The sequence below is a fragment of the Quercus lobata genome, chromosome 6 (assembly GCF_001633185.2).
Source record: "Quercus lobata isolate SW786 chromosome 6, ValleyOak3.0 Primary Assembly, whole genome shotgun sequence".
In the NCBI taxonomy this organism is placed as follows: domain Eukaryota; kingdom Viridiplantae; phylum Streptophyta; class Magnoliopsida; order Fagales; family Fagaceae; genus Quercus; species Quercus lobata.
The window spans coordinates 11,728,452-11,741,228 of NC_044909.1; the positions used below are offsets into that span (position 1 = coordinate 11,728,452).

General features: G+C 33.5%; 1 protein-coding gene across 1 annotated transcript; it reads left to right on the forward strand.

Moving 5' to 3' along the window:
- The first annotated feature begins 2,143 nt into the window (after positions 1 to 2,143).
- On the forward strand, positions 2,144 to 10,434 carry LOC115949822. Its single transcript, XM_031067096.1, has 3 exons — positions 2,144 to 2,182; positions 2,785 to 2,900; positions 9,994 to 10,434. Exons 1-3 carry the CDS (start codon positions 2,144 to 2,146, stop codon positions 10,310 to 10,312), a joined length of 474 nt encoding a protein of 157 aa, XP_030922956.1. The 3' UTR covers positions 10,313 to 10,434.
- The last annotated feature ends 2,343 nt before the right edge of the window (positions 10,435 to 12,777 follow it).

The following is a 12,777-nucleotide window of genomic DNA, read 5'->3' on the forward strand; positions in this document are numbered from 1 at the left end:
TTCCACTCTCGTTTATGAAGTTGTAGTGATGTTATTCTTAAGGTTAAACATAAAAATACTTTTCAGTGATTTGTGGGATAAGGGTAAAGAAATTAGATGATGGTTAGTTTGCAGATATGCTTCTCTCTGTGATTTGCATTGAAGGAGAGGAATAGGCAGACATTTAACTAGTTGGGGACTTGTTCCTATATCGATGGATATCATTCTTAGATCTCTATTTTTATGCATGAATTTTGTGAAGGGCGTTATTGGTATTTCTTTCCTAGGTGATTAGGATCAACTTCTTTATGGTTATAACATTCACATCCCAAAATTCTATCCCATCCTATTTTATCATCTCAAAAAACTACTTTATTAATTATATCATACAATTTTATAATACTCTCAGCATCTCAACTTTTATTTTACAATATAACACATTAAAATAATATTTCTACATAATAAAATAATATATCCCAAAACTCAAATAAAAACAAAAACCCAAATCCCGGTGAGAGAGAGAGGAATTGATAGAGTTACACAATAGAATATTAGTTTTTTTTGGCGAAAACCACATTTTCGTCCCTACATTTTCTCATGATTCCCATTTTGATCCCTAACTTTTATTTCCACCGCTTTTAGTCCCTATCCTGAAAAACGCGTCTTGTTTTTGTCCCTGCCATTACATTAGAGACGAAAAATGCACACGTGGCAAATGGAGTGCACTATTGGCACACTAAAAGTTGACGTGGCTATTAAAATAATAATAAAAAATGTTATTTGGCATTAAAAAATGCCACGTAAGCATCTAAATTAAAAAAAAAAATTTATTAATTTTAACTAAATAAAAAAATTTAAAAACAGAAATAAAAACGAAATATTACATTAATTGAGATCTAAGTGTGTCCTGAACAAGAACAATAAGAACACAAACCCAGATTTAAGAACACAAAATTAAAATCCAAAAATCACAAACCTAGAAACACAAACACAAACTCAGCAACAGATCAACCAAACCAAACACAAAAGCAATAAACACAAACCCAGCAATTGATTTTTCTCGTCAACCACACAAAAACAACAAACACAAACCCAAACGTCAGTAAGAATACAAACACAAACCCAACAATCCATCTTTAGAAAACCTGCAATCCATCTTCAGAAAACCCAAAAAACCCAAATCCAAACACAAACACAAACCCAAATCTGACCCTCCTCCTTCTTGCGCAAAGCCTCGTCCCTCTACCTCCCCCATTCGTCACACTTCTTGATCGCCTCGTGAGCCAGTGCCTTCAGCCTATTGAACAAAACCTGCAACTTTGATTTCGTACTCTTCGCCACCTCGCGTGCTTACCTCTCCCGATCGAGCTCGGCAAGAAGCTCCCAAAACCTCTCCACCGATACATCCTCCGCGCTTGGGCTCTTTATCGAAATCGGCACCGGCTTGTCTCCCTCCTCCACGTCGCTGAGCACCGCATCGACTTCTTCGTCTCCTTCACCACTCGCCATTTCATAAATACACCCAAAAAAAAAAAAAAAAAAAATTTACTCTTGTCGATCGATCACACAAACCTCCATTTATCAAGCCCTAGAATTCGGAGAGAAGGGAATGAAATATGGGTTTATGAGTTTCTCATTGAATGGGGCTAATTGGGTTTTTGAGATTTGATTTTGATGAGGGTTTGATCACTTTGATGGATTTTTGGGGTTTGATTTTGGTCTATGGGTTCCTTTTTTTTTTTTTTTTTTTTTTTTGGTAATGAATTTATGGGTTTCTAATTGAATTGGGTTTAATGGATTTCTGGAATTTGATTTTGATGAGGGTTGAATTTGTGTGAAGAATTTGAGTGGGTTGGAGAAATTGTGCGATTTGTGGAGTTCGGTAGAAGTTTTGGTGGATGTTTGGCAGGGATTTTGTGGCAGTGGTGGTGGTTTTTGGTTTTCAATTTTGAGATCTTAAGTCTAGGTTGGTGTTCTTGTTCAAGATACTATTAGATCTTAATTCATGTGAATTTTGATTTTTATTTCTGTTTTGATTTTTTTTATTTAGTTAAAATTAATAAATTAATTTTTTAAATTTAGATGCTGGCGTGGAATTTTTTAATGCCAAATAACATTTTTTATCATTATTTTAATGGCCACGTCAGTTTTTAGTGTGCCAACAATGCACTTCATTTGCCAATGTGCATTTTCTGTCTCTGATGTAATGGCAAGAACAAAAACGAGACGTGTTTTTAAGGATAGGGACTAAAAGTGGTGGAAATAAAAGTTAGGAACCAAAGTGAAATTGTGTGAAAATGTAGGGACGAAAATGTGGTTTTTGTCTTTCTTTATTTATTTTATTTTATTTATTATTTTAGAATTGAGCTACAGTGCAATTCTACCTTTAGAATTGCAATGTAGCACTATTGCAAATTTTTTTGCAATAGTTGGTGAATACAAGTCTGGCTGTGGGCTGCTTTTGGGCTGAATTGTAAATTAGAGCTTACATTTGGCATATCCAAGTGCCAGTGCGAATGCTCTTAGAGGTGATGATATTTTATGACAAATAAAGTAGTGATGTTGGAGTGTTGTTCATCACTTTGATGAACTGTAATAGGATAATGATACGTGGGTTAGCAATTTGCATATGATGTGCTGTGAGAGTATATTATCTATTTATCAGTAGCTTGAAGTGCCTGACAGATTTAGATATGAGCTACATGTGCATTTTTTTAATGAACAGGAATGATTTCTTTGCCTGTAATATTTTTTATTGTTTAGGAAAGACATTGCAATATTTATATGTCTACTTATGTGTTGTAGGAGGAGCTGAAGAAAACCACTCTAATGATGGTTGAACAAAGTAAAGTTCTTAACACCCCTGGTGCAGAGAAACAGACTAAGAGGGAGCTGTTTGATGCCCTTCGACAGGAGCTTGAGTAAGTAATTTTATTAACTTCGTGTGTGTGAGCGGGAGTGCATTCCCCTTCAGATTTTTCACAATAGTTGATTAGCTCTCTATCGTACTTTAGGAAATTGCTAGTAACCTTTTGGTTGTGAAAACTGGAAATGGTCTTTTGCTGAAGTAGTCATGCAACTATCTACTGACTGAAATTGGTCTTATATATATATTTTGCAAGTAAAATTTATTGGAAAAATAAAATGATAGAAAAGGCCTTCTATGATTTTCACTGCATCTTTAACTCACCTTAAGGGTTTTCATGGTCACATTTTTGTGGAAATCCATTAGCTGATTTAACATGACTAAAGGGTGATGTAGGATAGAATTGTTCCGAATAGAAATAAGGGAAAATAAGAGAGGGCAGGACACATCTTAAGTTTCACCACCTATAATTTGGCTAAAAACCCTAGGCTTCACCATCTAAGGGTGCTTGGAGTCATCACCAAGTATAAACAAACATCTCTAATAATTTTTTTTTATTCAAATTGCACTCCTCAAATCATTCCTGGAGCCTTTTTTTTAATAGGATTCAAGGATTACATTAAGGCACAAGTACATCCAATGGAATCCTCAATCATAATCCAAAATTCAAAAAATTAAATTGGGTATCTAAAATAAAATATGAAATAATAAATTCAAATATAATCTTGGTTGTTCTCCCTCCATCAAAGGGCCTCCTAAGAAGGTAACTGTTAATGGAATTTGGCACCTTAAGGCCCTACGTCCTCATGCTTGGTATGTAGGATCCCTTGCATCAAACTGCTCATAAATTCATGTAAGCACTAGGGTGAGAGAATCCTTCAACAAACTAAACCAGTATGTGATGGTCCTTCTCATAGTTTCTTAATTATGTCTCCATCAGCTTGCAGTTGTAGGGAAATTCAGCCGAATTCCCAACCTGTGAGAAACAAAAAAAATAGAGAAAACACATGCCAAAGAAAAAGAACAATCACATGCATAAGACAATATTTACGTGGTTCGACAATTTGTCTACGTCTACGGAGTTGCAGGGATTTCACTATTTTCAGGGAAGAATACAGAGTACAACTTGCGGCTACAATATTTTCTATCTCCTTAAAAACACGGAAACCGACTTTATAAAATTAAAACCCTAATCACCAAGTCAGTTTATATATGGGCTAAACGGGCCAAAAAAAATTCCGGACCCCCAGGAGGCTTGTCCATGAGCGCTCCGGCTTGGGCCCAAGCCTCCACTCCATGGACTAAACCTCAGTAAATCTCTCATTAAAAACCACGCAATATTATTCGAGTTGGGTCGGGTCGTCAAACCGAATCAAACAAAACTAAGCTCCACAAAGCCCAACAACAGTCTACTCTCTGATTTTGACATTATCTGTCTATAAAGTCAGCAAGAAATTTATCCCCATAGAAATTGATTTCTCATATGTCAATCTTTAAGAAATTGATTTGTCACTTGTCAATATTGGTGTAGTAAGCTTGGTAGAAGCCTTGATTGTAGTGAAGTAACTTTAACACTGCATGTGTGGCAATGGCACCTTTTATTTTTATTTTAGGGGTCTTATCTAAAAGAGGAATATTTTCTCCTTAGCCAAACAAAATTTTACCTTCTGAAAGTGGCCACAATACCCTTGAATCCTTCACCTTCTTTGTGGTGGATGCTTTCTGTTGGAGCATTTTAATATTAAATAATTAAAATGAATAAATGTTACAACATAAATATAAAGATATGTAAGTGAATATGGAAGATGAGAAGTTAGTGAAAATTTTTAATCCCACATTGGAAAGGAGATAAACTATTTTATTCTTTTTAATTGTAGTGATTAATGGGCTAACTTGAATTGTCTTAGATATTGGGTTAGATACGTGCGCAAGGGAGAGGTGAACGGTGGAGGTAGTGCTATGTAATTTCTTTCTTTAAATTAAAATATTCAGAAGTACTATTTAGTTTCTCTTTGTGTTATTTCCATTATTATTGTGTTTGCACCAACAATTTTAAGGAGATTTAACACATGGAGCCTACACAAGAGAAACCAAATGAGCCTGTTGGAGATCTCAACAAGCCCTTTTGCTTTAAGGGCTCCCACTTCAAGAGGTGGAAAGGAAAGGTCCTCTTCTACTTGAGTCTTCTCAAAGTCTCCTACATCCTCATTGACAAAAATCCATCAAAAGTTCCTACTGATGAGATGAGTGAGGAAGAATATAGTCTCCATCAAGAAAAAATAGATAAGTATACAAAAGATGAATATAATTGTCCCTTATCTTTTGAATTGTCTTGCCGATCATTTCTATGATTATTATGATACAACTTATAATTCTGCTAAGAAAATTTGGAAAGCTTTACAAAGCAAGTATGATACTAAGGAGGCAGGTGCAAAGAAGTATGCTGGTAGTAGATTTTTCCGTTATCAAATGGTGGATAGAAAATCGGTGGTGGATCAAGCACAAGACTTCCAAATGATTGTCGCAGAATTAAGATCCGAAGGCATAAAGATTGGAGACAATTTGGTGGTAGCTGACATAATTGATAAACTACCACAATCTTAGAGGGAGTTCCAAAAGACTTTGCGGCATAAACAAAAGTAGACATCCTTGGAGACTTTGATCACACGCATCCATGTGGAGGAGGAGGCTAGAGGACAAGATGCACTCATGACACAAGAGAGCAATGGTAATTCCACCACATAGGTAAACCTTATTTCAGCCAATAATAATATGCCCAAAAATCATTTTCCTAGAAATGGTCAATTGAAGCCTAAAAAGAGAGCCTTTAAAAATAATAATAGACCTCAAGGAAGGGGAAACCTGAATAAAAATTACAAAAAGAACCAAGGACCCCCTTCACAAGATCAATTTAATAGATCCTGTTTTGTTTGTGGTAAGAGTGGGCATGTTGCTCGATTTTGCAAATTTTGGAAATGTGAATCTGTCTCGCAGGCTAATGTAACCGAAGAGCCTTTAGTGGCTATGATTACAGACATCAATATGGTGCAATATGTTGAAGGGTGGTGCGCAGATTCTGGTGCTAATAGGCACGTTTGCTATGACATAAATTGGTTCAAATTGAACACTCATTTTGAAGAAGAAAAAACTGTTATGCTTGGTGACTCTAGCAAAACCAAGGTTCTTGGGAGTGGTGAGGTTGAATTGAAATTCACTTCTGAACATGTGCTAACGTTGAAAGATGTTCTTTACACTCCGTTCATGAAGAAGAATTTGATGTCAAGTTTTTTGCTTAACAAGGCTGGCTTCAAGCAAACTATGGAATCTGATAATTATATAATCACTAAAAATGGATTATTTATGGGCAAGGGTTATGCTTGTGATGGAATGTTTAAATTGAATATTGAGAATAATAAAGCATCTACCAATTCAATTTATATGCTTTCTTCTATTAATTTTTGGCATGCTCATTTGTGTTATATAAATAGTAGATATGCGGGAATCATGAGTAGTTTAGGATTAATTCCAAGACTGTCAAAAGATTTTGAAAAATGTGAAACTTGTAGTAGTCAAGCTAAGATTACAAAAAAAAAGCCTCATAAAAGTGTTGTAAGAAATACCGAATTGCTTGAGTTAATTCACTCTAATTTATGTGAATTTGAGGGAATTTTAACTCGTGGAAGAAATAGATATATTATCACTTTTATTGATGATTTCTCAAAATATACAATTGTTTATTTGTTGAAAAATAAAAGTGATGCTTTTGAAAAATTTCAAAATTTTTTAAAAGAAGTTGAAAATCAATTCGGTAGAAAAATAAAAAGAATAAGAAGTGATAGAGGCCGTGAGTATGAATCAAGTTCATTCAACTCATTTGTTCAGTCTTTGGGAATTATCCATGAAACTATTGCACCATATTCACCTGCTTCTAACGGTGTGACTGAAAGAAAAAATAGAACTTTAATTGAGTTAACAAATGTCATGTTAATTGAATCTAGTGCACCTTTACATTTTTGGGGTGAAGCTCTTTTAATTGCATGTCATGTTTTGAATAGTGCCACATAAAAAGTCACACACCACACCTTTTGAGATGTGGAAAGGACATAAGCCAAATTTGGGATATTTGAGAGTATGGAGTTGTCTTGCTTATGTAAGGCTTACTGACCTTAAAATGCCTAAATTAGGTATAAGAGCTATTACCTGTACTTTTCTTGGTTATGTGATTAATAGTGCAATATATAGATTTTTTAATCTTGAAAACAAAATAATTTTTGAATCTGGTGATGCAATTTTTCATGAAGAAAAATTTCCTTTTAAATTGAAAAATAGTGGGGGTGAAGAAAATATTTTGTCACAACCTAGTTCTTCTACTTCACATTTACAAAATCAAGAAAATTTTGAAATGGAACCTAGAAGGAGTAAAAGAGATAGAGTTGAAAAGGATTTTGGTCCTGATTATTATGTTTTTAACATTGAGGAAGATCCTCAAAATTTAAAAGAGGCTTTAACATCACCTGATTCTATATTTTGGAGAGAGGTTGTAAATGATGAGATGAAATCTCTAATTTCTAATAGAACTTGAAAATTAATAGATCTTCCACCGGGTTGTAAGCCCATATGTTGTAAATGGGTTCTTAGAAAAAAGTTGAAACCGGATGGATCAATAGATAAGTTTAAAGCTAGACTTGTTGCAAAAGGCTTTAAACAAAAAACCGATCTTGATTTCTTTGATATATTTTCTCCGGTAACAAGAATTACATCTATTAGATTGTTAATTGCTATTGCTGCAATTTTTGATTTGAAAATTCATCAAATGGATGTAAAAATTGCTTTTCTAAATGGGGACCTAGAGGAAGAGATTTATATGGATCAACCCGAAGGCTTTGTAGAGCCTGGACAAGAAAGCAAGGTATGTAAGCTAACTAAATCCCTATATGGCTTAAAACAAGCACCTAAGTAGTGGCATGAAAAGTTTGATTCCTGCATGATTGAGAATGGTTATAAATCAAATGAATGTGATAAATGTATTTATTCTAAATCATGGAATAATTTACATGTTATCATTAGTCTCTATGTGGATGATATGTTGATTTTTGGCTCAAATATGCGTGTTATAAATGAGACAAAAAATATGCTTAAAAGCCATTTTGATATGAAAGATCTTAGTGAGGCTAATTTATTTTAGGTATGAAAATTACAAAAGCATGTGATGGAATATATCTTGATCAATCATATTATGTTGAGAAAATATAATTTTCATGGTCACAAAAGTGTAGCTACTCCTTTTGATTCTAGTGTTCATTTATTTCCTGTGAATAATGATGATGAGATTTTTAATCAAAAGGATTATGCTAGCATCATTGTTAATTTGCGTTATGCTATTGCTTGTATTAGACCTGACATTGCATATGCAATAGGAGTGCTAAGTAGATTAACTAGCAAGCCTAGTAAAGATCATTGGCTAGCTATTGATTGAGTCATGAGATATTTAATTGGTACCAAAAGTTATGGCTTATTTTATAAAAAGTACCCTGTTGTGATTGAAGGTTTTAGTGATGCCGATTGGAATACTTTGTCAGGTGATTCTCTCTCTACCACTGGTTATATTTTAACCTTAGGTAGTGACGCTATTTGTTGGAAATCTAAAAAGCAAACAATAATTGCTAATTCAACAATGGAAGCTGAATTAATAGCATTAGCTTCAGCTAGTGAAGAGGAAAATTGGCTTAGAGATTTGTTATATGAAATTCCACTTTGGGAAAAGCTAATTTTACCTATATTAATTCATTGTAATAGCATTGCCGCAATTGGTAGAGTTAAAAACCGTTACTACAACAGTAAATCCAGACCTATAAGAAGAAAGCATAGTACCGTGCGATCTTATTTGAGTAGTGACATCATAATTGTGGATTATATTAAATTTAATGATAATCTTGTAGATCCATTTTCCAAGGCCTTGGCAAAAGATAGAGTCTGGAATACATCAAGGGGGATGGGACTAAAGTCCATAGAATCATGAGCCATGTATGAGGATACCTAACCCAAGGACCAGAGATCTTGAGAATTAGGTTCAATGGGAAAAACGAATCATACGATAGTCGTAAGAAATGCACTATTTATTTATTTTTAATTATTTATTCTGTAAATAATTTTTTAGTTGTTCATCCCTATGATGTAAGTGCATTTATCCTGTAACGTGGAGAGGTTGAGTAAAAAACTCTTAATGAAATTTGTAGCTCGTATGAGTGTGGTGTCAGAATTACAGGAGCACCCTTGACAAAATTTCACCTATGTGAGTGTGGGGGTGGGGCTGCTCCCTATGAGATTTGGACTTAATCTCAAATACACTCATGAAACCGGGATCAGCACACGGCCGTAAAGTGCTAGCTATAAAAGCTCATGTCAACACCTAGGTTGTTATGTGTAAGCAATGACGCTTAATTTCCCTAAAGCAGTTCTAGTTCAAGTCGGAGACCACTACGACTTTGGAGTTGAGATCGCTGTTTTACTAAGTGAACGTTCAATGCAGAGCACACCTTCATAATGCATAGTGATCCATCTTTGCATGGTAATCTCTCTTTAACTAAAATTTAATATTAAAATGAGTGGGGGATTGTTGGAGCATTTTAATATTAAATAATTAAAATGAATAAATGTTACAACATAAATGTAAAGATATGAGAGTAAATATGGAAGATGAGGAGTTAGTGAAAATGTTTAATCCACATTGAAAAGGAGAAAGACTATTTTATTCTTTTTAATTGTGGTGATTAATGGGCTAACTTGTTTTGTCTCAGATATGGGCTAGATACGTGCGCAAGAGGGAGGTGAAGAGTGGAGGTTTCAAAAATGGAAATGAATCAGCCTCTTGGATCCTTTCTTCTTTTGCATATTTTCAGCTGATTTTCATTCTCTTTGGAATAGGATAAAGAATCATTCTAGGATCAAGTGACTTAAATGAGTATCTGTGTGAACTCTTAATTCCATGACATGTTTAATAGTCACGTTGCTTGTTTAGATAACTTAAAACTCATGTGATTAAAATACACGTAGATGGTCATCTGAACTGTCACATAATGACCTCAGCCTGGTTCGGAGGAAAGATTTATCATAGATAAAATTTGATTTGTTTGTTAACTTTTACGCAGAACCCCTGTGCTCGAGAGGGCCTCTAAATCAGTTTGGGAGTTAATGTCGGACAATAATGGGCTGGGGAAAGAAATCAGTGAAACTGTTGAAAAATTCTTTTGTCGATTAAGTGGTAGTGAGCCTCCTTTATTTCCTTCTTTGAGCATTGAAGGCCAAGCAGAGAAAGAGCAGGAGGATTTGAACTCTTCATCAAAGAAAAGAAGTTTCAGCAAGATGAGTGTGGTTGGAGGAGCAGATGAAGTTGTAGATTTGTCCAGCAATTCCCCAGCCATGCCAGAGGATCGTAATCCAGTGCCGTCTTCCAGTGGACAAACATGAAGACATGATTCCCTGTGTCAGATGAGTTCTTTCCTGACTGTTATCAATAATTTCTTCACGGAGTTTGAGCAGATATTATTAGGAGCTTTGTAATAATGTTATTTTTTCGTAGTTAACCTTGTTCAACCTCCTTGTATGTACAATTCTAGATTATTCTGTATACTAGTAAAAAAAATTTAATTTTTTTGAGGACAAAAATGATGCTCTTTTCCTGTTTTTTTCTCTTGTTTACACCTGTTTTGACTTGACCAGAGCCTCATAGAAAATTTATGAACCTTTGTTCATGGATAGAAGTTCTTTTAAGTATTATTATGGTATAGTAGATTGTTATTGCGGATCAAAGCTTAGTTGAATAGATTTCTTTCTTCTCCTCCTCTTTATTTTTTTTTTTTAATTTTTTTTTTTAATTTTTTGAGAATTCAGTTGAATAGATTGATTGTACAGATAAAAGTGATCTAAACTGTAGTCCAGCAGAAGCTTTTAGCCTTTTACATCATCAAAAAAAGTATCTATGACCTGAAGAATTTAAAGTAAAAATAACAGAAGTAGGAATTTTGATTTAGAAATTATTATGTATTCTAACACCGATGTATAACTTAGAAGTTACAGGGGTTATAACTTTAAATATGTAAAACTTATGGAAAAATGATAGATACACTGGAATACAGTCACAAATGTGGAAAGGGACAACAAAAACCGAAGGATGCAAGGAAAAGAGAAAAAAGAGAGATCAAACTAGAATTTTGAACTTCTATTTTTACAAATAAGATTGAATTTAAATTGAATCTGCTCATCATTTTTATCAAAAAAGTGATGTTTGAAGTTGGCAAAATTATGATCCTATGGTGTCGTATTACTGCTGTGCAGTGTCATTCACTCATTCTAAAGATAAAATAAATGAAGGTTTCTGGCACTGTAGTAGAATTAGAGATGAATTCGTTCACTATGGTTATTATCAGTTCAATTCTTAGAATACATATTAGGTACTCTTTTAACAAACTTAGAAGTTATTGTGCTCTCTCTCTCTCTCTCTCTCTCCCTTTATGTGATGATGCGCTTCAACCTATTAGAGAAGAAGCCTTGAGGGAAAAAATGGTGTTTTGGCATGTGGTTCGTTAGTTGGTAGCAGAGATAGGCAGAGGACACACATGTACATAGCTTGACAATGCCTGAAAAGTGCAAGGTTTTAGTTGACAAAATCAGAAATCTGAGATTAAATTTGACAAAGGGGTAAAACCTTCCTCATTTTTTTTTTTTTTCCTCCCCAAAATAAACCTACTTTTTCTTTAGCATGAATTGTTAGGGATGGTGGCTCATATTCCGAATGAGAATGTAAACTGACACCGTTAGGCATTGGCTTATAAGCCATATTTTTTGTTTTTAGCTTTTATGTACAGTTTTTTAAAACCTCATTTTTTCTTATTTGTTTTCACTTTTTCAAAGTACAAGTATATTTTAGTACACTTTTAACAAATTTTTTTAAGCAAAACGCTATATTTGGTAACTGTTTTTCCCTCCTTATTTTCTATTTTTAAAAACAATTTTCTATTTTTGAAACTAAAAAACTTGTCTGCCAACTCAAAATAGACAGAAAACAAAAGCTGTTCTCAAAACTCAATTTGTAAAGGAAACTGAAAACATACAAAATTCTGTTTTCAGTTTCTAGTTTTCAAAAGTCAAGGAAAACACGCATTTAATTTAATAAATTTGTCTTATTTAATGAGTTAGCATTAGAGTTCAAATCCTAATAACAACATATTTTAGTATTTTTTATTTTTTTCTTCAAAAAACTATTTTTTTTTTTTTTAATTTTAACTAACCAAATATGTTTTTGATTTAAAAAATACAAGGAAATTATTTTTTCTTTATATTCCAAAAAACAATCTTTTAAAAATAAAAAACAAAAATGGTTACCAAACATAACCTAAGTGTTTGTTTGGAGAAAATTATTTTTCTTACTTGTTTTCACTTTTTTAAAGTACAAGTATACTTTAGTACACTTTTAGCAAAAAATTTTCAACAAAACACTAAGAAGTAAGTATATATATTGGAGATTTTAACCGGGTTAGTGTTTTGACTAAGGAAGTATATATATGTTATAAGTCTAATTCTTTTTTTATGGTGAAAAATTATTAACCGCTCCCATGGATGTAAGTATACTATTGAACCGCATAAAATTCTTTATATTGATTTTCTCTCATTTTTCTTTATTTTTTTCAATTTCTTAGAGTGATAATCATTGACATGAATCCTCCGGCTGCAATATTTTGATAATTTGATAGTTTCAATAGAAGAGGAGAAATTTGAAGTTTTAAACTTTAGATATTTCTATTGGAAATATCAGAATCTGCCAATCAGTTAAAACTATAAAATTCTCGGTCTCTATCTTAGTCAAAAAAAGAAAAGAAAGAAGCTCCACTATGTTTTTCCCCCCTTTTCTAAATGGAAAAGTCTCCACTTGGTGT